Source organism: Lucilia cuprina, chromosome 4, assembly GCF_022045245.1.
Source record: "Lucilia cuprina isolate Lc7/37 chromosome 4, ASM2204524v1, whole genome shotgun sequence".
Taxonomy (NCBI): Eukaryota; Metazoa; Arthropoda; class Insecta; order Diptera; family Calliphoridae; genus Lucilia; species Lucilia cuprina.
The window spans coordinates 36003269-36028873 of NC_060952.1; the positions used below are offsets into that span (position 1 = coordinate 36003269).

The window sequence follows — 25605 nt, forward strand, 5'->3', positions numbered from 1 at the left end:
AAATATCCAGCAGCAAATTAGGTTATTTTTCTTAGAAATCTCTTGAAATTTTAATGCAAACTTACAAATAAAAAATGTAAACAAACCTCATGGTTTACTGTAATACTGCCTTATTCATAACAATTTATCAAAGGTTTATTGAAGAAATTTTGTATGAAAAATTGTATTAAAAACCTGTGATAAATTGTTATGAATAAGAATAATTTCATAGGAATTTTAAATTTTTTTATACAGATTATTTGCAATTCAGAGAAAAACAAGAATTATGCAAAATGTATTATATTTGAAACATTTTTCATTTGTTACGAAATTTGATAGAAAATCATAACATCAATATGAAATCAATTCTATTGGAAAATTTATAATTATTAGAACGTATTGAAGAAAAATCAATAATTGCTAAATGTAAATGTTGAAATGTGTAAAAAAGTGAAATGTGAATTAGTTAGTTAGTTTGAATTATTTCTTTTTTTTATTTCTCTAAATCAGGCACCGGTACATTGTAATAAAAAAGCTCTGTGACTGTGTGCATGCATTAGAGCGAGAAAGTTTGTGAAATATCCAAAGAGAGTTCTTTGCCGATATCTGCTATAAATAATGTCAATGCTGAAACTGAAAAAAGTTTTTTTGGTTTCGTTAAATCATACAAGTTTTAAGGTTGTTTATAGAGTTATTAACAACAATCGTATGATCTTAACATTTTATAGAAAGGTCTTCCAATAAGAGCCTTTAAACTTTGACAGTTAATTGCGGTCATATTTTTAAAACTACATCTGTCAAATTATCATTCATTAATTCAGTTTGTTTCGAAAAATTACTCTGCATGGATTATTAAAACATTACCGACTTTGATTATATGGACTCCAAGCTTACTAGTGACAAAAGAGAGGGTATAAATCATGTATTGATTCTTTGGAACACTTTTGGCCGAAGGTTCACACTACGGGTCTTCGCTTAAAAACATTACAAGCTTTTCGTACCTCCTTTGCATTCTACGCTTCAAATTACATGCGACGCTTTTTAAGCGAAGTTTTTTAAAAATAAAATAAATATTTTTCTACTTCTTTAATTTATTTTTTCATCATTAAACTCATTTTATTTTATTAAAATTTATAAATATGCATAAAATAACCAATAAAAAATGTCAAAATCAGCTGACATGTTCGTGCGCCGCACGATCTTTTTACTACTTTAAGCATTCTACGCGTCAAGGCATTCTACGCATTTGTGCTTCTAAAGTGTAGAACGAACGTTCTAAAGTGTAGAACGCGTGAACCTCCAGCTTTAACGAAAAGTGTTCTGTCAATATCATCAGTTTTATGTTCGTAATTTCAACAAATAGATATCTAAATAAAATAACTAGTAGATAACTTTACCAAAAGGGTAAGTTGACATGTATTTCAAATCAGTACCTATGGATTAAAATAACCAAATATTTTTACACCAAAGGTAACTATGCACTGATAGATACCTATTTGTTGAAATTACGGGCATTAAAACGATACTCGGCTTTTTGTCAAGCATATATGTATATTTTGAAGTCATCGATTGGCTAGTGGATCGACCCCAACCCCTTTAAGAGAAGTTCGTTCTTAAAAATCATACTATAAAACTTTCGTCAGTTTTCTTGATTTTTTCAATCTCTCTTATGAAAATGCCTCAAACAAATTAAGCACTTTCAATAGTAAAGTCTTTATTTGTTAGTAAAAACGGGTCCATCGATTCTCTCCAGAGAATCTTTTGAAAAAGTTCGTTACAATCTCGATAATGTCCTATGTGTCACAGTTATAAACAAACTTAACAAATAGAACTTTTATACCATTCCATCAATCTGGCTATATCTACAGATATATAAAATCTCTAGAAAATGTGAGACAATCTTAACTATTCCCTTTCCATTTCTTGAAAAGCTTTAAGAGAACAAAAACGTTAAAATCTGTCTTTTGTCCTTTTGTTAAACAAACATCTCATAATCTTTAAAAAGTCTTTTCAATGAAATTCCTCAATAATACTGCAATTGATAAGATTCCAACAAGAAATATTTCAGCAAAAAGTAAACAAAAAATCCCTTAAGTTGTTCCACCACTATTTTATAAGTGAACAAAATTGATAAAAAAAAAATTGTATATTAGTTTTTCTTTTCTAAATTCCCCAGAGAACTTGACTTGCTACACCAAGAAAAAAATTACAATTTAGAAATATTTTTAATGAAAAATAAAACTCACCTTTTGACTGTGCTGTATCCGTTTTGATATTATTCATTGAGGACTTTGTTGCTGTTGTTGTTGGTACAGCAACAACAGCAGCCCGAACACCAGGACTGTTATTAATAAATATTGGCAGACATATGCTAAGTACGATTAAATAACATAAACAACCATGAAATGATGATGATCTGGCTGCGGCTGCTGCTCTTCTACAAGGAGGCACAACATTTCGAGGATGCCTTATTAAAGGCATTTTTGCAATTTAAAAATAAAATAAAACACAAAACCTTTGAAATTACAATTGCACAAGAACAACAACACTTTTTTATAAATTTAAAATTATATGTTTTTTAAATATTTCTTTTTATTGGGATGAAGTAAAGTATTCCTTTTAGATTTTCAAATCTTAGGTTTATTTGCAAATTAAAGTTTTATTCTTACAAACATTTGACAAGTTGTCAAAGTTTGTTAAGTGAGTTGTTTGTTTTTGTTCGTTTGTGAAAGCAAAGAGAGCTTTTGAAGATGAGGTTTTTGTTGTTAAAATGACATCACTTCCTGTGACAGTCAATGAGACTTAAGACAACAATAACAACAATATCATCTATAAAATGCAGTAGAAATATGAAAAGGCTTGATGACACTTATTTTGGTTGTTGTTATTTTGATTGTGGTTGCTGCTGGATGCTTGTTTGACAGTTGTTTTGTCTTCTTTGTTTGAGTAGTTTTATTAAAATAATCATTCAAGGACACATTTTAAAACTTTGCATTATTTCCTAAATAATAATTTAAATTTAAGCTTCTTTTGTTTTCTTGTTTTGTTGTTGTTTGTCTTCTGCTTTTTTTTGGATTTTGTTTTAAGAAATTTATTAAAGGGTGTGGTGTGTTGTCTTATGAATTATTTTTCTTTTTTGTTATTTTCTTTACATTCTGTTTTGTTTTTGTTTAATTTTTATCTTCTTTTCCAAAGTGTTGTTTTTATTTTGTTTTTTTTTTTTTATTTATTTGCAATGTGTACTTTGTATTTGTTATTGTTGTTAAAATTTTACTACTGTTGTTATCGTATTTGTTTTGGTCAAAACATAAGTTAAAGATAAATAATAAAAAACAACAACAAAATTTATTAAATCAATGAAATTCCAGATTTTTGTCAAAAATTGCTTTCAAGTTTTTGAACACTTTCTTCTCTCTTTTTTCTTTTACATAAATAAAACCAAATAATTAATTAATTCATAACACATCTATCTACTCTTTAAATTCTTAATTTTTGTATAATTTTTTTTCTCAATGACTCTTCTTTTTCTTTATTTTTCGTTGTTGTCGGTTTCATACACACAAATTTTTTTTCACGTTAACACGCACCACTTCGTTTTGTATTTTTTTTCTTAATTATATTTTTTTTTTGCTTAGCTTGTTTCGTTAACTAAATTATATTTATTTTACTTATAGAAATTTTCGTTGATTTATATTCTTTTGCCTTTAATATTAATTAATACAAATGAAAAAAACACTAATAATATAGATTTTCTACACACGCAATTGAATATATAGAGGAAATAAAAATAATAACAAACAGCACTCGCGTAACACCCCGTTCGGCGTATCTTAAAAAAATCTAACGTATTAAACACTACGGCTGCTGTTTACGAACTGAAGTTGATTGCACAAAATGTCAATTGTCCGACTGTCAAAATACCAACCAGTTTTCATTTGTTAAATATTCACATGTAGAGGGCGCTTTATTACAGCCATATGACAGCTGTTGATAATATTAGTCATATGGCAGCTTTGTTTTTACACATTATTATCATTGCTGTAGGTGAAGCAGTTTATTTATAAACTATATTATCTTAACGGCAATACACTGTGTTATCAAAATAATATAGAGGGGAAATATGTAAATAGTAAACAGCTGTTTTTTGTGGAACGAATGACTGGCTACTTTACTGTTACATTTTAAGAAAATTATTCTTTATTGAAGAAATATTAAATTTAAAACAAGTACAAATGTATAGTAGAGCATAGCCGACCATATGGTACCCTTCACCAGTCATTATGTTAAAAATGGGGATTATATAAAAAAACAAGCATTTGATGTATTTTTTTTAATTTATTCTGAAATATTTTAACTTATTTTTGGCAAAAAGAACAAAGGGAAGTAGGGGGATATGTGGGCCTATCCTTATAAATGTTGGTAGAGGAATTCACGTCTACTTCAAAGTTATTTATGTGGAATATAAAAGTGTAATTAGTGTTTATAGGTGAATTTTGCAATTCAAGTCACTTTCTGAAGGGAGGTTGTATGAGCGCTAGGGTCAAATGAGGCCCGATCATTACAAAAATCGCTAATGTCATTAAAAGTTCTATAAAACTAATTTTTGCAATTTAGACATAATAGAACATTTAACGTACAATTTTGTATGTTTTTGTGCCTGCAATCCTGTGTCAACTTAGAATATGTGGTCTAATATAACGGTTTCTTATTTCAAGGGTTAACCAATAGGATATGTGTGGTTCTAATTATCATTTCATTATTAAAAGTGTCCTTACAGGAATCTATCGCCAATATTTTCAGTTTTATTAGCTTTTGTAGCCACCTATTAAAAGGGCCTTAGATGTAATGCTTTCACCTAATGTACATCTTTACCCGTATAACGTAGGACTACTAAACGGTACACCAGTAATTTCCGGAGGGATGCTGTCTATGCACCAATGTAAACCCTGTAATAACAACTATAGACTAGACTATAGACTAGACTATAGACTAGACAATATACTAGACTATAGACTAGACTATAGACTAGACAATATACTAGACTATAGACTAGACTATAGACTATAGACTAGACTATAGACTAGACTATAGACTAGACTATAGACTAGACTATAGACTAGACTATAGACTAGACTATAGACTAGACTATAGACTAGACTATAGACTAGACTATAGACTAGACTATAGACTAGACTAGACTAGACTATAGACTAGACTATAGACTAGACTAGACTATAGACTAGACTAGACTAGACTAGACTAGACTAGACTATAGACTAGACTAGACTATAGACTAGACTACCTCTGTACCCGTATTACATAGGACTACTGAAGTGATCTTATATTTCTGTCTGTTCGACCATGTTAGCCTTTTAATAAGAATTTTTAAGATTATTTGAAGAAATTAAAAGCCTAAAACGAATCCTATTGATTATGATTGAAACTGCCAATTTCAATCGTTTCCTTTCCTAGGCCCAAATAAATTTAACAGCATGAACATATTCATCATTGTTGATATAAGGTATTATAACGTTGGCCATGTCTGACTATTCTTTCTTACTTGTTAATAAAAGAAAATACAAATTTTTATATGCTTTTTTATTAATAAAAAATATTAAACAAAAAATAATATTTAAAGATTTCAACAACTAACTTTCAAATACAAATATTTAATTACAAAATTATTAATAATTAAACTTGAAAGTTTAGAGCATTTCCAGGAGAATTAACGTTAACTTTAATAATCGGCAGTTCTATTCATATCGTCTGTTTAATATAACAAACTATAAAACATAATTAAAGTTGAAATATAACTAATTACGATTAAAAAATCTTTAAATGTTAATTTATTGAATTAATTTAGATCCTTTTTATTAAGTTTATTTTGAATTTCTTGCAAACTTAAACCTTTCGTTTCAAATACCACAAATAGTATAAAGAAGAAGGCAATAAGACATGAAATGGCAAATAACCAAAATATATAAAAAGTACCAATGTTATTTAACAAAGGAAAGAAATACGATATTATAAAACCTGTCAACAAACAAATCGAAGTCGCTAAAGAAGATGCTATAGCCTTGACATTGGCCGGAAATATTTCCGCCATAACCACCCAAGGAAGAGGACCAAAACTTACACTATACGTAATCATGTAAATTACCAGCGATGTAAGTGGTAACCATGTAATATTTGAAGTATCTTGGCCATTAAGTTCAATATAGAAATATGCACCTAAAGCAAATAAAGCAATACTCATAATAGCACTACAGGTTAACAGAATAATCTTGCGTCCCAAACGATCGACTATGAAAGGCGTTAAACCCGAAGCAACCACTTGTACTATACCGATAATAATAGCACCAATAGCAGCATCTACCTGCGTATTGGCGGATGCGAAAATGGTTTGAGTGTTAAAAAGTACTGCAGTATTTCCCGAAAGTTGTTGAAAAGCCAATAGAAGCGCTGATATAATAAATGCCTTACGATTACCGGCTAATTTAAAAAGATCCATTACACTTCCCTTCAGTTGCGAAGTTTCCAGTATAAAATTTTCTATAGAAACTAAGGTCTCCTTTATCGACTCCTCAGATTGTCCACGTAAAAATTGCAAAGCTTTAGAAGCCTCTTCCTGACGACCCTTTGTAATATAGTAATAGGGACTTTCGGGCATAAAAATAAAAGTAGCAGCAAAAACTATGGGAACTGCTAAACAAAACCACTGTAATGCTTGATACGACACATAAGGACCTATAGCATATGCATAAAGAACACCAACTAGAAATAAAAAGAGAAAAAATATGATTTACAGCTTTTATTACTTATTTGCGTCACTTACTAACAATAAACAATTGCATAAGTGAACCCGTGGCACCTCTTATTTCATCAGTTGAAATTTCACTTAAATACATGGGCTGCACTGTCATAACGAAACCAACGGCGAAACCTTGCAGGGCTCGCGCCAAAACAATAACCCATACTTCAGGTGCAATCATTAGGATAATAAAGGAGACAATTAATAACATCGAACTGGAAAGTAGCACCAATTTCCGACCGATTGCACCAGCTAAAGGACCAGCAGCATAACTAACTGTAAAGTGGAAATGAAGAAATCATGTAATTAAAAATGTGATTGAGTTATTAATTATTATTAACTAACTAACTAAATAACTAAATAACTAAATAACTAAATAACTAACTAACTAACTAACTAACTAACTAACTAACTAACTAACGAACTAACTAACTATCTATCTAACAAACTAACTAATTAACTAACTAACTAACTAATTAACTAACTAACTATCTAACTAACTAACTAACTAACTAACTAACTAACTAACTAACTAACTATCTATCTATCTATCTATCTATCTATCTATCGATCTATCTATCTATCTATCTATCTATCTATCTATCTATCTATCTATCTATCTATCTATCTATCTATCTATCTATCTATCTATCTATCTATCTATATATCTATCTAACTAACTAACTGACTGACTTACTGACTGACTGACTAACTAACTTACTAAATAACTAACTAAAGGCCAATCTTAAAGTTAACGAGTACTCAGTTAGTTAAATTTGTTTGCTAGTTCAAGCGCCCAATCGTAATATGATCTCTCAAAATTTTGTGTAGAAGTGTACGGATGGAATCGTCTAAACGCAATATGTAATTAAACCATCACCATCACACAGTCGTATGGCTCTCTTCATTTTTTAAAATGATTCAAAAACCCAGCAGGTCTCATTAGATCAGGGATGTATTTTTATGTAATAATGTAAAAATAAGTTAAACAGCTGTTTCCATCTTATTTTGTTATTGTTTTATACCAATCGTGTAAACACAAAAAAATATAAACAGCTGAATCAAAAAATGTACTTTGACGTTCTATGTTGTCTTGTATGGCAACACTACGAAGTTTAATCTTGCATTCAAAACATTAAAATTGGGATTAAGATGAGATTAAATGTATTTTTATATTAACTAATCTGTTTTTTAATTGGTATTTCATTCTCCGCTTTAACTAGTCCCTAAGGCATTCCCAACTATACAAAATCTAATAGGATTCAGATAAAGATGGAGAAATAAAATGCAGGTAGCTTACAACCCCATCTCTAAATAAGTTAATTCTGGACACACCAAATCAAATAGACAAAATAAAAATTACAAAATATTTTTATATATAAGTATTATATTTAAATCAATATATTTTTGTATAAGTATATTTATGTAAATAATAATTATCTTATATTTAATATTTTATTTAAGGAATCATATTTTATATTGTAAAATCATATTATTAGTATATCGTACATAATTAAAACTAAATCATTGACTAAATATTTAAAGGAATACTTTTCAATTTGTTGTTTCGTGTAGAATGTTTAAACAAATGAAATATTTGGCAAAACTTCAATACACATACACACACACAAATGTTGATATCTTACTAAATAGAATGTGACGTTAATGCTTATTCTTCCCTGATGTTTGGTACATTATGTTTAAAGCTGTTTAACCTCTCTTGCCATTAAGTCTATCCTGAATCTCTTGCAGACTTAAGCCTTTAGTTTCCATTACAACGAAGAGGGTAAAGAAGAAGGCAACCACACAGAAAATAGCAAACAGCCAGAAGGCATAATATGAACCCATAGCATCTAAGGCAGGATAGAAATAAGTGACAAAGAAACCCAAGATCCAACAAGTTGAGGCCACCATTGAGGAGGCTATCGACTTAACATTGGAGGGGAACATTTCACCTAAAACGGCCCAGGGTAAAGGACCAAAACCAACACAATACACAATATTATATACGACCAGAGCAGGAACGGGTAACCACAAAACATTGGATGTATCACCCACCACAAGTTTAATATAGAAAAAGGCACCTAAAGCGGCCAAACCAATACTCATGACAGCGGCCGAAGTCAATAAAATAACTTTGCGACCCAAACGATCAGCAATGATAGGTGTTAGACCAGAGGAGCCCACCTGTACAGCACCAACAATAATAGTAGCAATAGCAGGATCCAAACCAGTATTTGCACTTTCAAATATAGATTGCGAGTTAAACAGCACCACATTAATACCAGACAACTGTTGGAAGGCAATAAGACCAGCGGAGATGATCAAAGCCTTACGATTGCCAGGATTTTTAATAATATCAACCATACTTCCTTTATTAGCCATAGATTCCTCAACCACAGCCTGTATAGTGGCCATTTCATCTTGTACAGCCTCAGCCGATTGGCCTCTTAAGAATTGTAGCGATTTTAAAGCATCCGTTTTACGACCTTTGCCTGCAAAATAGTAGGGACTTTCGGGCATAAAGAAGAAAATTACATCGAAAACAATGGGTACCACCAGACAACACCATTGCAAAGCCTGATAGGATACATATGGACCAATAGCATACACATAAAGAATGCCAGCTGAAATATAAGTTTATATATTAATATAAGATAAAACTTAACAATTCACCTCTTTCAAATACTTACACACAATAAACAATTGCATAAGAGAACCGGTGGCACCTCTTACACTATCCGTAGCTATTTCACCCACATACATGGGCTGTACTGTCATGACGAAACCCACACCAAAGCCTTGTATCAAACGCGCCAGCAATAATACCCAAACTTCACCAGCCACCATCATGAGAACATAGGCAACAACAAAGAATATTGAACTAGAAAGTAATACCCATTTGCGACCGATCTTATCAGCCAAAGGACCAGCAACGAAGGGAGCTAAAAAGTACATATAATTACAATGTAAAATATTTTTTATTGTTGGGCATATGTATATTTAATATAACTCATAGAAAACATTCCGAAATTTAATCGTTAAAAAAGATCGAATGGTTCGAGATGTTTTCTATGACAATAAGTATTTGAGGTGTTAATTCTTATATGATAACTTACATTTTATTGTGTTAGTAATGGAATATTTACAGGATTTTTTTAAAGTTTTTGTACTATAAATTTATATAGAAATATTACTAGAGTTATTAAGACTTTTTAGTTCACATTTTCACTAGGATTAATAATATTCAAAATTGATATATTATTTAAAATGATACAAGCAAGACAATAACTTGTCTATAACTCAAATATTTGAATAGCATGAACAAAGAAGTCCAAGTATTAACGAAATTTAAGAAATTTCCCTTTTTCGCACTCCTTGGATCCGCGCCTATCGTAAGTGCATGTGATCATAGGCGATGAAATATTAAATCTCTCTGATAAATTTTCATAATATTGGAAAATGTAAGTCTGAGTGAAATTAATTTTTACCAAATCCCATTTCTGTATGCAGGCGGTTCAAAATGTAAGAGCGATTAGATCGTGGTGTTTTCAATCCGAAATTCAAAGTCAATTTTACTTTTAGAATTCAAAATGAATGTACAAAGTAGACTGAAATATTAGTCAGATAAAAAGATAATTGATTCTGATATTAGAGTATATATCCCTAACAAGTCTATAACACCCTATAAGAATAATAATGCCGACACTAATGCGACAGTCCTTTAAATACAAAATCCATATAAATGGAACTTCTAAGCGCTCTCTCAAACAAGTCTATTTATTAAAGACGATAGATGGATTACGAATATCGATCCACTCGCAGTTAACAAAAACAACATTGGACGACAAAGCAAGCCTCATATAAAAACTAGGACCTACAAAGGTTCGTTCCTAACAATTTTCTTTATAACATGATTAATGTTTAATCGGTCATCTCCTAACTTTGGTTTCACTTAAATTGAGGGATGGGAAAGTATATATTGTCCACCATCTGGGAATCTTGTATTCCCCCTGAATCATGTATCATTGTCATCCCACAATCATTAGCAAAATACTACTACGGAGTTGGATTTCTTGATCTATGAGGTGGATAATTCGTTAATTGTACAGCATGACATTGGGAAAAAGATAGCGGTGAAAGAGCAGAACGCACGCGGAGAGTGCTGTTAGAAATTTCAATCTTTGAACACATGTACATACTTAGATGTGTGTTTCGACCCTAAATCCTCAGATAATAATTGTTAGATTAGTTATCTCCAGTGGGAAGCCAAGACTTCCAGATTAACAAACTAGAATACTATCCAACAATAACACTATCATATAAAATTCCTAAGAGAATAAAGTACAGTGAATGATAAAGGAGGTGAGTGATAGCATAGCTAAGTCATCTTCAACCAATAAAATGGTTTCCTAGAGCACAGAGGAGTAAATTGATGAACACATTTTAGAAAAATACATTAAGTTTGTTCCATAACTTTCTCCCGATATCTGAAAAAAATTAGGATCTGATCTTTCGAGGAGCTGAAAACTGAAAATAAACATAAGAAGAAAAAGAGCTCCTTGTCCGCTTTACACTTCTAATCACAGAGTGACAATAAGGGTATTTTAATATAAACTCCGAAAAGGGGGCGTAAAGGAAGAAAGCAGTCTGCATAGGCATCTTACGCTAAAGGCAATCTGTGCGATACAGTAAGAAAATAAAGTAAATGAGTGAGCGATAGCATAGCTAAGTCATCTTCAACCAACATGTTTCAGGAAAATACACTGAGTCAATCCCAGGTCATTCTCTCACTATCTGAAATAAGAATGATCTGATCTTTCGAGAAGCTGAAAACTGAAAACAAACATAAAAAGATAAAAAGTTCCCCGTCAACTAATATACGGTCGAAGTCAAGCTATACCTTACATTTCAAATCAGAATCTTGCGGGTAAGAGTGACAATAAGTGCGTCTGCGATATCAACCTTAAGGGAAACCCCGAAAATAGAGGGCAAGGAAAGGAAATCAGTCGACATCTTACGCCAACTACAATCTGTGATATGCAGTAATCCGACTGGCAAGCTCGCAATAGACCAATACAATAACGTAGAAGATCACAACAAACAAACCGCTAATAACGAATTGTGTGGTCAGCATGAACGTAATGTTGATGAAGTTGTCACCTAACTGATGTGTTGCCAAGAACTTAGATGATGGTATCCATCTTAACTGAAACTGTGCTAAGTTGCAACTAGCTAGGAAGAGAAATCTTTTGGTTCTCTCAAAGTCTACGTAAAAGATAACCCTTAAATGGGACCTTTATAAATGAAGAATTTCCGAAAAAAATGTTTAAAAGGTTTTCATAGGCTATTGTATAAATAGAATCGAAAAGTAAGCCGATCTGATTGTAAAATTACACAAAAAATCATTTTAATCATTAGCCAATAAAATAAAGCAATTCACTTCAATTTTAAATCCATAACGATAAATCCATATATTGTTCCAACGATAATATTAAAATTTTTACTATTTAAAACGTTTCTGTTCTAATACAAAAAAAAATCACTTAAAAAAAACTTACCAACTAAAGCACCCAAAGCCACAATCGAGGCAATCCAAGCATCATCTGTTGAATCGATTTTATGATCTAAAGGAGAATCTGAAGTATCATCCGATTTTAATTTTGGTGCAATGGGCGAGGTCCAGCCTAAACAAGTACCCACAGCAAAAGCAGATAAATTGGCTAGAAACAAAATCCAAAAAATTAAAATAATTATTAAAAAAAAGTTTAAAAAAATAATAAAAAAAATAACAACTTACCCGCAACAGCGGCCATAAAAATACGACCAGTTTTAACAGGTTCCATTTTATGACTACGTGTAGGTGTAAATCCTTCACTTATTTGAAATGGACTTACTTCTTGGTATTTGATTTGCGGTTCGTCTGAACTCATTTAGTGCACCGGCATATGGCAGTTAAATAAGCTACAATGAAAAAAAAACACACACTTAGAAACATGCATACAAATACAATTGTTATAAGTTGGAAAAAAATTTGTAAAAGCTTTAAATAAATTAATCGCATACTATAACAAAATGTTGTAAATGTATGAATGAATTAAACGGATTCGAGTAAAACGACCCTACAGTTCGGTGCTTCCGATGACCCTACAGTTCGCTGCTTTCGTTTAATATAAACTATTATTTGGCAAGGTTTTTAGAGTTAGTTATTTAAGTGGTTATTTTAAAATGTATGTTTATGATTCTATAATGCATTACTTTATAATTAAATGAAAGAGAAAAACGCTGATAGTGTCAACTCTGTAGATTACTTAGGGATAATGAAGTAACTAGAGTCAAATTTAAAAATTTAAATATTCAACGATAAAAGCTATATAATTTAAAAAGCTTGACATTTGGAAAAATTTATTTCCTAAAAGGGATACAATAACGCATGATAAAACAGCCGGGAAGAGCGAAAATTGTTGCATTAGAGTAGTGTATGTTTAAAATGAATAATGCATTTTATATTAATGTTGACAAATGACAAGAGAAATTAACTTATTTCGGCGAATTCATGTTCTAGTTGCTGGACTTAGTTTTTCCCCCGTTATAGTGGAATAATGGTTGCATTAGTGCACTTTTTGCTGTCAGTCAACAAATGGGTAATTATTATTAAATGTCCTGTAACATGTATGAGTTGCAATGAATGCAATGAATGTGTTTTCAGGACTGGAGGCCTGTTGTGTCAAGTTCAATATTAACATTTAGTTTAATTGGTTTTGTGGAATAATTATAACAAATGACTAGATGGATGAGAAACGATTAAGAAAAAAACTTTTATTAAGTGACTAATATTGTGTTTCCGGTTAAAATTTATGAATGTAAATTATTAGAGAAAAAAAATTATAAAAGGACTTTATATTAATATGAAATTCTCGTTAATAAGTTACAAACTGAAAACACTTAACATACCATAGTAGGGTGTTTCTAAAAAGTTTCAGCTTATATAAAGGTTACTATTTTTGACCATAAATGAAATTTTCACAACTTGTATGCATACAAAATTTTTTTTTTGGTAATTTTTTATGGTCATAGGGTCCAAATTAAGCTTAACAACAAAATGTATTTGTACAAATACTCCAAAACGTAATAGGGTTAAGGTAAATTATTGAAATAGAAAACAATTATATTGTTGGTCATAGCCGACCATATATACCCTACACCAGCCAGTATGTTAAAAATGTGAATTATTAAAAAAAGCATTTGATTAGGTTTTTTTAACTTTATTTCAAAATATTTTTACTTATTTTTACAAAAAAAAAAAATTGGGATCATAGAGGAGTAGGGGTAAATATAGACCTTTCCTTATAGATGTTGATACAGGAATTTACGTTTAATTTAAAGTCAAGAATTTAAAAGTATTATTAGTGTTTATAAGTTAATTTTGATCTTCAAGTCATTTTTGGAAGGGGAGTTTGTATGGGGGCTACGGTCTAATGAGGTCCATAGAACATTTAACTTAATTAAGAGCACAAATACCCTATTTGGGGGATACGGTTGTATGGGGACTAGGCGAAATAATGGACCGATTTTAACCATTTTTCAATCTTTGGCGTGTGTGCCAAATTTCATTCAAATTTGTTGAAAATTGCGCTCTGTACCTTGCACACAAAATAATCGACTCAGAAAACGATTCTATGCCGCTTGGTATACTTTAATGTGCGTATAAGATGAATATTTTTGTATGTTACAAACATCAGCACAAACCTAATATACCCTTACCACTAAAGTGGAGTATAAAGTATAAAAATATGATAACACATAAACATCACCATAATAGTTTTAAACCGCTTTTGCTTTTTTCAAAATATGTCAACTGTTTTTAAGTATTTCTAATTTTTATCAAACTTTATTTATTTACCACTGAACACTAACACCCCCCACCCACCAATTCATTAATGCTTAATAAATAAACCTAAAACAAGCGATTAATATCATTATGAATAGGGGGGCACATCTTTACTCACTTTCAACTACAAACTATGGATTCTTTGACCTAAACAGAATGGAATGTATTTTTTGAGACAAATGTATATTAGAGCGCCTTTAGGCTTCATTGCACTTAGTTAGTTAGTTTGTATATACATACATCGAAACCGAAGAAATACACCTAGGCCTACAGCAATACACAGCAATACTTGCTGTTATTACTTTAGCCAATTGTTAATTTAACCACAATTTAAATACATATTTATCAGATATATAAAAATAAATGTATACGCCCCTTAAATACTTACTATTTGTCAATATCTCAATCGAAATTCAATAAAATTCTACTAATATTTCCAAATAAAAATTTAATTTGAAATTGGTCCGTCGGATTGTCGGATTTTATTAGGTGCATTCGCTTATATCTTTAGTATGAATTTCTAAAGCAAACTTTTGAGACCCTAAACATCTAAAAATGACTTTTTTCAAATATATATTGAAAATGAAAAATGTGGACGGTTATATCATGACCACGCCCACATTATTTGCTGCCTTCGAAAATTCTATTTTGATAAATTTTTAATACAAAATTTTATCCAAATCAGCATTAAGCTGAACAAATATATTTGAAATATTTTATTGACCACGCCCACTTTGAAAATAATCAACTTTTATCACTAAAGTTGTAAAAATGTGTTTAACATTAAACGATTTTACTATATAGTAGTGTAAAGTGGGCAGAATGTTTGGCTGTGGGCATGGTAATCATAAAAATTTCTTATTGTTTAGTTATATTTTACTGAAGAGATAAATTGATAGTTTTTATACAAAAACTGTAACCGGAGGTTGAAATAAAACGGTTTTACTAAATATTAGAGTAAAGTAAGCGGAATGTTTAGTTGTGGGCATGATTATCATAAAAATTATATGAGATTACCCCAATTTACTAATTGCCTGGTTGTATTTTATTGAAATGATAGAATGACAGTTTTAATACAAAAATTATTTAAACCGGTAGAATATCAATCGGTTAAACTATAATCGGAAGTTAAGATAACGGCCCTAAGGTAAACATTTTTATACATTTTAAAATACTTTGTAAAATTGACTTGAATTTGTTAATTTACGTGCAAAAATTTTATGTAAAAAGTAGGCATGTCCTTTTTACAAATACGTCCACTTATTTAAGGCATTTTGATCTCATAAAACTTGATTTAGTTCGCCTTTTTTGAAGTTATAGCTTTTTATTATTCGCACTTATATCAAAATTTGTGCAGTCTCATACAAAGTGGGCGTGTCCATGATAACTCTTAATGTGAACATTAATATATACTAACATCACACTAAATGTGGAACTGTGGACTACTTTACCATTTACTTATCATTAGGTAAATACATAAAATTTTAATTTGACAACAAACTGAGGATATTTCAATGCAGAATAATGCGGCCCAGCTCACTAATTGATAATCTGTTCTCATCAAAATTTTGAAAAACATATGAGAAAGGTTTCCAATATAAAGTCTCATATATTAACAAACTTTTTCCAAAAAAGTTTAAAAAATTACATTATATACCAAAGGAAATTATTATTTTGAAATTTTAATCCCTTAAAAATCCTTTAATTTTACATTTCTTAAGATCCTTTACAAACGTCAACGATTTCTGCATAGAAGTTAGAAAGGATTTCAATGTTACACTTTCACATGATATTAAGTAGTTAATTTTAAATTAAATACATAAATGAAATTAAATATGAATTATAACAAATGATCCTTTATTTACTTATATATTTATATATAAATTGTCCTTATATATAGGAATATAATAAGTTTTACTTTTTAAGATTTTAACACTTTTATAAGTTTGTAATTTTTTTTTTAAAATTTCAAAAGTCTTTTTTTAAATATTTTATTTAAAAGTTTTTTTTACAATATTTTTACTATTAATATTTTATTATCCTTTTTCTTGTCATTAATTTTCATAAAACCCGATAAAACAAAATTGTAAAATCCTTTTTCAATTTTTATTACTTTTATTATGTACGATCGTTTTTTTTTTTTTTATTTTTAATAAATTTTCTTAAAACACCATTAACTAACCTTTAATTGCTTAAAATCAAAACTAAATTAAACGTATTTAACACAATACATTAGAATTTAAAGATTTCGTTAAATGATATAGACACTAATAGAAAATCGTAAACCGAAAATCGAAATATTGCAACAACAATATCTCCTTACGAACACCAATACTAACGATTACGAGTGCAATTTTAAACGAGAGGAGAACGAAAAAATACATAGAAAATTAAACTTGTAGTTTATCTGTTTGTAATCAAACTCATCGACATATGTAAATATACAATTGATTACATATATACATACATTCATACTTAAAAATATTACAATTCCACATACGTAAAACATTGAAATTGACAATAACAAATAATAACTAATACTATCTTATCATCACCTTTTTTGTTTTATTTACATTTTTTTTTTTTCAAATTGACCAAAACTTATCATCGCGATTTTTTTCTATTTCAGACCAGCCAATCATTTACAAGTTTTTGGCGACAGTGTAAAAAACGCAAAATAGCAAAAAAACTAAACAAATGTTATGGACAATGTGTTGTTCACACTAATATAGGTTTACGGTGACATTCAGTATAAATTTGTATTGCATTAATAATACAACAAACAATAATTCAAATATTTTAAATATGTATATGATTCATTAAGACATTTCCTTTTCCTGTCGGTATATAGGTTAACATATCTTGCACGATTCTTTTGAGAATTTTACTTTCTGATTAAATTGGAATTTAGCACGGTGTTAAGTCTGGACTATATACTACTATTCTATAGTCTGGACTATAGACTATTCTATAGTCTGGACTATAGACTATTCTATAGTCTGGACTATAGACTATTCTATAGTCTGGTCCATAGACTATTCTATAGTCTGGACTATAGACTATTCTATAGTCTGGACTATAGACTATTCTATAGTCTGGTCCATAGACTATTCTATAGTCTGAACTATAAACTATTCTATAGTCTGGACTATAGACTGTTCTATAGTCTAAACTATAGAATATTCTATAGTCTGGACTATAGAATATTCTATAGTCTGGACTATAGAATATTCTATAGTCTGGACTATAGACTATTCTATAGTCTGGACTATAGACTATGCTATAGTCTGGACTATAGACTATTCTATAGTCTGGACTATAGACTATTCTATAGTCTGGACTATAGACTATTCTATAGTCTGGACTATAGACTATTCTATAGTCTGGACTATAGACTATTCTATAGACTGGACTATAGACTATTCTATAGTCTGGACTATAGACTATTCTATAGTCTGGACTATAGACTATTCTATAGTCTGGACTATAGACTATTCTATAGTCTGGACTATTGACTAGACTATTCTATAGTCTGGACAATAGACAATTCTATAGTCTGGACTATAGACTATTCTATAGTCTAGACTATAGACTATTCTATAGTCTGGTCCATAGACTTTTCTATAGTCTGGACTATAGACTATTCTATAGTCTGGACTATAGACTATTCTATAGTCTGGACTATAGACTATTCTATAGTCTGGACTATAGACTATTCTATAGTCTGGACTATAGACTATTCTATAGTCTGGACTATAGACTATTCTATAGTCTGGACTATAGACTACTCTATAGTCTGGACTATAGACTATTCTATAGTCTGGACTATAGACTATTCTATAATCTGGACTATAGACTATTCTATAATCTGGACTATAGACTATTCTATAGTCTGGACTATAGACTATTCTATAATCTGGACTATAGACTATTCTATAGTCTGGACTATAGACTATTCTATAGTCTGGACTATAGAATATTCTATAGTCTGGACTATAGACTATTCTGTAGTCTGGACTATAGACTATTCTATAGTCTGGACTATAGACTATTCTATAGTCTGGACTATAGACTATTCTATAGTCTGGACTATAGACTATTCAATAGTCTGGACTATAGACTATTCTATAGTCTGGACTATAGACTTTTCTATAGTCTGGACTATTGACTATTCTATAGTCTGGACTATAGACTACTCTATAGTCTGGACTATAGACTATTCTATAGTCTGGACTATAGACTATTCTATAGTCAGGACAATATTCTACAGTCAGGACAGTAGACTGTTCTATAGTCTATACTAAAAACTATTCTATAGTATGGACTATGGAGTAGTCCATAGACTATTCTAATCTATATTCTGGAGTATTTTTTACGAATAGTGTAAATTTTAACGAAAATTTTTAAAATTGGTAAAATGTTATTGCTCAGGTTTCTTGTAGAATCTAAAAATTTTCCCTTTACAATACCATTCATTTCATTTTGTAGCTAGTGTAAACGTCTTTCCAATAATCAGTAAATAGAGAAAAAAATACAAAAATTAAACCAAAGTGCTGCATCTTGAAAAATCCGCTTTTTACGTACGTCTGTCTAAATACTTAACGGCCGGTATGAAGGTGTGTTCGTTCATATATGAATATATCAATTTTTCAATAATTAATTTAAAATATTGAATAGACCATTAAAATAAAATTGATTATAATTGTATGTCTATTGAACAATGCACACATGTTTAATGTGTTCTATATTAAATTATATTTGTAATTCTATTATTTATTTTTTTTTTATTTAAATTATAGTTTATTCTCTTAATTAACATCAGGTGGTAAACAATTTTAATTTCAGTTGCCATTTTCTTTAAATGCAGGAACGTTTTTTTTTCCATTTCTTAATTATTATAATTTCTTTTTTTTAATTTATTTATATAGTGTTCCATATGTAAGTACTCACACTTACGATTATCTACCGTGGTAATGTTGTTGTTTAGGATTTTTTGTTTGCTACAATTTGGTAAATAACTCGATTCTAATTTATTGTATTTATTTGCATATTATTGAACAATGATCAATTTGCTATTTATTGTTCAATGTGTTAACACAAGTATATTCTTTCTATTGATTGATCATTCAGTTTTGTACATAATTGCAACAATTAAATTGGCATTTCCTTAAAAGAAAGTTTGTTTGCATCAATAGGAAAAGACGAAAAATTTGCGCAGATATTATTTGATTTATTTGTGTGGAATATTTTTTATAGTATTACTTTCGATGTTCAAACTGATACAAATATTCTCGATATAAATTATTTAAAATTATATATAAAATCACCAAATTGGTTGTTCTAAAGTTTTTTTAATTTTTCCTCAAACTTTTTTTTAATTACCAATTTTTTATTAAAACAAAAAGAAAATATATTTTGAAATATACAGCTTCACTTAGGCAGTATTATCGCCTAGAATGACTTTTTATACTAAACATCTATTAAACAAATTAGTTCTATTTTAAAATTGAATTTGTTTTATAATCTTAAATAATACGGCGAAACGCAATAAAATCTCTTGTTTTTTATATTTTGTTCTTTTTTTTGCTCGAATTGACCCTTAAAAAGTGTGTTATCAGAAAGTGTGCCTTAATAAAATGAGCTTAACAGCAATTCACACTTATTTGAATTATAATTTGAAAAATATGTCTCTAAAGTTCTTTTGTGAAATTCTTAAACTAAGATCAAACATATCATGATTATTCAAAGGCAAATTGCATTGCAGTCTTGTTTTGGACTAAAGGATATACTAAAGTCCAGACTATAGTACATTCTATAGTCCAGGCTGTTGTCTTTTCTATAGCCCAGACTGCAGTATATTTTATAATTTAGGCCATAGACTATGCTATAGTCCAGGCTATAGACCAGTCTATCGACTGTTTTATAGTCTAAACTGTAGAATAATCTATAGTCTGAACTATAGAATACACTGTAGTCGCTACTATAAAATATAGAATAGTCTTAAGTCCGCACTATAGAATAGTCTGTAGTCTGGACTATATAATAGTCTGGACTATTGAGTAGTCTATAGTCTGGAATATAGAATAGTCTATAGTCTGAACTATAGAAAAGTCTATAGACTGGACTATGGAATAGTCTATTGTTTTGAGTATATAGTCTGGACTATAGAAACGTCTATAGTCTGGACTATAGAATAGCCTAAAGTCTATAGTCCAGACTATAGAATAGTCTATATTCCAGACGTTAGAATAGTCTATAGTCTGGACTATAGAATAGTCTATAGTCTGGACTATAGAGTAGTCTATAGTATGGACTATAGAGTAGTCTATAGTCTGGACTATAGAGTAGTCTATAGTCTGGACTATAGAGTAGTCTATAGTCTGGACTATAAAATAGTCTATAGTCTGGACTATAGAATAGTCTATGATCTGGACAATAGAATAGTCTATGATCTGGACTATAGAATAGTCTAAAGTCCGGACTATAGAAAAGTCTATAGTCTAGATTATAGAATAGTCTATAGTCTGGACTATAGAATAGTCTATAGTCTGGACTATTGAATAGTCTATAGTCTGGACTATAGAATAGTCTGTTGTCTAGACTATTGAGTCTATAGTCTGGACTACAGAATAGTCTATAATCTGGACGATAGAATAGTATATAGTTTGGACTATAGAAAAGTCTATAATATGTACTATAGAATAGCCTAAAGTCTATAGTCTATAGTCCAGACGTTAGAATAGTCTATAGTCTGGACTATAGAATAGTCTGTAGTGTGAACTATAGAATAGTCTATAGTCCAGACGTTAGAATAGTCTATAGTCCAGACGTTAGAATAGTTTATAGTCTGGACTATAGAATAGTCTGTAGTGTGAACTATAGAATAGTCTATAGTCCAGACGTTAGAATAGTCTATAGTCCAGACGTTAGAATAGTCTATAGTCCAGACGTTAGAATAGTTTATAGTCTGGACTATAGAATAGTCTGTAGTGTGAACTATAGAATAGTCTATAATCTGGACGATAGAATAGTCTATAGTCCAGACGTTAGAATAGTCTATAGTTCAGACGTTAGAATAGTCTATAGTCTGGACTTTAGAGTAGTCTATAGTCTGGACTATAGAATAGTCTACAATCTGGACGATAGAATAATCTATAGTCTGTACTACATAATAGTATATAGTCTGGTTTATAGAATAGCCTAAAGTAGGGACTATAGAATAGTCTATATTCTGGACTATAAAATAGTCTATAGAATATTCTATAATCTGGACTATAGAATAGTCTATAATCTGGACCATAGAATAGTCTATAATCTGGACAATAAAATAGTATATAGTCTGGACTATAGATTAGTCTATAGTATGAATTATAATATAGTCTATAGTCTGGACTATAGAATAGTCTATTGTCTGGACTATAAAATAGTCTATGGTCTGGACTATAGAATAGTCGATGGTCTGGATAGTCCAGACTATAGAATATTCTATAGTCTGGACTATAGAGTAGTTAATAGTCTGGACTATAGAATAGTTTGTAGTCTGGACTATAGAATAGTCAAGACGTTTTGTCTGTATAAAAGTCTGCACTATAGAATACTTTATAGTTTGAACTATTGAATAGTCTATAGCCTGGACTATATAGTAGTCTACAGTCTGAACTATAGAATAATTTTTAGTCTGGAATATAGCCTAAGCGTTTAGTTTATATGATACAGAATGGAGTAAGTTTGTCGGATGAATGATAAGTGTGTTGGGTTGAAGGATAATGAATGTATGATATCCTATACAAATCTATAGTCTGAACTATTGAATAATTTATAGTCTAAACTATAGAATACACTTTAGTCGCTACTATAAAATATAATATAGTGTGTACTATAGAATAGTCTTAAGTCCGCACTATAGAATAGTCTGTAGTATGGACTATATAATAGTCTGGACTATTGAGTAGTCTATAGTCTGGAATATAGAATAGTCTACGTTTTGTCTGTATAAAAGTCTGCACTATAGAATACCTTATAGTTTGAACTATTGAATAGTCTATAGCCTGGACTATATAGTAGTCTACAGTCTACTATATAGTCTGGAATATAGCCTAAGCGTTAAGTTTATATGATACAGAATGGTGTGAGTTTCTCGGATGAATTAGAAGTGTGTTGAGATAAAGGATAATGAATGTGTGATATCCTATACAAATTATATCACTGAACTTTCCTCCCTTGACGTTGTAGGTTCGGAGCTTACTTTGTTTAAACCGTATTAAACACAGTGCTTTCTCTGTGAGTAAAAACAATTTCATATTTGGGACGAAAGTATACGATTAGAAGGACGAAAAAATGAAAATGTGTCAAATTGGTGTGTTATTCGAAATAAGAGATTCAACATACGAAATAACACAGGGTTTAGTGGTCTGTGTAGATTTTAGCATGATGACTGATGCAAAATTTATACTTAAATATTATATATTAAAGGTGAAAACATGTACTTACCCATTTTGCCAGTTTTAATTTACGATAATATTTGAAAGAGAATTTCCTGACAAGTTATCTAAAATAATAATGTTGAACTGGAAAAAACGCAAATTTATTTGTAACACAATAAACAGACACTTATTAGGCCACTTGAATTTAAATTATTTAAAAATAAAAATACGTTAAACTTTCAAACTTAAGATTATTGTACTTTAGTTTAAAGAATGGAAAAATCGTAATCGTAACACAACTTATAGAAATAAATCTTTTCTTTTTTTTTGTAAAATTAAATGTCTTTGTATTATTTAAAACGATAATAAATCGTAGACTTTTTCTTCCACTTTAATACACAATATAATAAATAAACTAAATATAATACAAGTATTACAATTCAAAAATCAAGAAAATAGTACGTACTACTATGTACTTCTCGTTATTTGTAAAGAAGAACAATACAAAAGTATTGTTCAGTTAAAGACTGATATTAAAAATGACTTTTCTTTATTTCTTTTCTCTTTTAGTCAAGTCGTAAGGTATTTTATGGATCTGGTGTCCGTCTTGTATATGTGTGTGTAAAAACACTACAAGTGTTGATTTTAATGCGTTCAAGAATGAACTAAAGCTTGAATTATACTCGTACTAAAAAAATACTTAAATAAAATTAAACAAAAAAAACTGTCGCTTTGAAAATGTTTCTCTATATATTTAGTTGTTGCTATATATTATTATAAAATTGTTTATATCGTTATGATCAAGAGTAATGCACTGCTCTTTAACAATTGTTTATACAGTTATTTATTTTTTTTATACAAAAAAATAAAAAATTAAAAATAATTTGTACACTTACTGCATCCCACAATCATTTACTTGGGAACAGATTTTAATGTCTGTATAAAAGTTTATCAAAATTATTGTGATTTTGTTTAAACACTGAATTTTTTTCAACTGCTATCATTGTTGTGACGTCACAATTACTTTGACTAACAAACGTCATGCTATTTTTTACTTTTGTTTTTAACTCCCAGAGAGGAAGTAAAAATGTTAAAATATTTATGCTCAATTTTTAAAGTTGTTTTTTCTGGGCAAAAAAAAAAGAATTTTTTTTAATCGAATCTGGTTACTTGATTCGAATAACTGCATGGTGTGAACTGAGTAAAACAAATTGGATTATAGGGAAACTTGAATTACATCTGGGTATTCATTAATTAAAGACCGATCGTTGCAACTAACACATTTCGAAATAGACCGCCTAACACCTTTAACAGTTTAGTTATGAAGAGAAATCCAACGAATTTATTAGAGTTGTAACAAACCGATCTTGCATTTTAAGTTAACACTGGTCTGTACACCTAGCTCTACTTCAGTCTAGCTCAGTGGAACGGGCGAGGGTGTGATAACAAGACTGAAAGCATTGCCTTATTGTAAAAGGCGTAAGTAGTTTGATATGAACTAGTGAATTACTATTTGTAAGAGAGAGAGACAGTAAATTAGTAAATGTCAATTTAATCCAGGAGCGTATCTTAGGGGGGAGGATGGTAGTATAGTGTTTTAAAAACAAGTAGGAAAGTATAGTCGGTCATGTTAGTTATTATGTGCAATGTCAATTATATTAATTTTTTTGTTAATCTGATTAAAATGAGTGACCAGAAAAAAGTGCGTACTGAAATTATTAAATATCTTCAACTAAACCCAACTTGGTCTTACAAAAAGTTGGCCAAGCATACAAAGGTCTGCCGTCAAACTGTTTCCAATGTTATTAAACAGTACCGGGAGAACTTGTCAGTTGATAGAAAACCTGGTTCAGGTAGAAGGAATGGTCCACATGATGTTTCTAAAGCCAAAAAAATAGAACGCATTTTCAAAAGAGCTCCCAACACATCCGGTAGGAAAGCAGCTCGGTTAGCTCAGTGATCGGACTATTTGGTACGAAAAGTTAAAGCTAATGCAGGTTTAAAAACATACAAGGCTCAAAAAGTTCCTGACAGGAACGCTGCTAAAAATTTAGAGGCCAAAAACAGAGCACGGAAATTGAAGTCAAGTTTTATAAAAAAATATTCTTGCTGGATAATGGATGACGAAACGTATGTTCTGGCAAATTTTTCGCAACTTCCAGGTCAAAAGTTTTATGTTGCTAATGCTCGAGGGAATGTTGAAGAAAAGTTTAGGACCCAAAAGCAGACAAAATTTCCCAGAAAGTTCTTGGTATGGCAAGCAATATGCAGTTGCGGCAAAAGAAGCCAATCATTTGTTACAACGGGCTCTATAAATACAGAAATTTACATCAAGGAATGTTTACAAAAAAAGGCTGCTTCCATTCATAAGACTTCATAATGTGTCCACTTACTTTTGGCCTGACTTGGCATCCTGTCACTATGGTAAACAAGCCCTTGAGTAGTACAAGAACAATAATGTGGTATTTGTACCAAGAGAGGCAAATCCTCCAAACTGCCCG

At 30.2% G+C, this 25605-nt stretch overlaps 3 protein-coding genes across 4 annotated transcripts in view; all 3 read right to left on the reverse strand.

Moving 5' to 3' along the window:
• Positions 1–3052, reverse strand: part of LOC111691106 (disintegrin and metalloproteinase domain-containing protein 9) — a 114231-nt gene extending 111179 nt beyond the window's left edge. Inside the window, exon 1 of the mRNA XM_023453747.2 lies at positions 2226–3052. Within this exon, the coding sequence (XP_023309515.2) occupies positions 2226–2460 (235 nt within the window). The 5' untranslated portion in view covers positions 2461–3052. The remainder of the gene's footprint in view (positions 1–2225) is intronic.
• A 2524-nt stretch (positions 3053–5576) lies between these two features.
• LOC111691103 (facilitated trehalose transporter Tret1-like) lies at positions 5577–7080 on the reverse strand. The gene is made up of 2 exons (XM_023453745.2): positions 6815–7080; positions 5577–6753 (listed from the first exon to the last, which is right to left on the reverse strand). Exons 1-2 carry the CDS (start codon positions 6999–7001, stop codon positions 5834–5836), a joined length of 1107 nt encoding a protein of 368 aa, XP_023309513.2. The 5' UTR covers positions 7002–7080; the 3' UTR covers positions 5577–5833.
• A 1147-nt stretch (positions 7081–8227) lies between these two features.
• On the reverse strand, positions 8228–23647 carry LOC111691102 (facilitated trehalose transporter Tret1-like). Of its 2 annotated transcripts, XM_023453743.2 has the most exons (6): positions 23571–23647; positions 23172–23248; positions 12591–12754; positions 12352–12513; positions 9484–9735; positions 8228–9417 (listed from the first exon to the last, which is right to left on the reverse strand). In XM_023453743.2, the coding sequence occupies exons 3-6, from the start codon at positions 12721–12723 to the stop codon at positions 8501–8503; spliced, it is 1464 nt and encodes a 487-aa protein (XP_023309511.1). In that variant the 5' UTR covers positions 12724–12754; positions 23172–23248; positions 23571–23647; the 3' UTR covers positions 8228–8500. The 2 variants fall into 2 exon arrangements, with proteins under 2 accessions (XP_023309511.1, XP_046805286.1); XM_046949330.1 differs by lacking the exons at positions 23172–23248; positions 23571–23647 and adding an exon at positions 20064–20139.
• Between the last annotated feature and the right edge of the window lie 1958 nt (positions 23648–25605).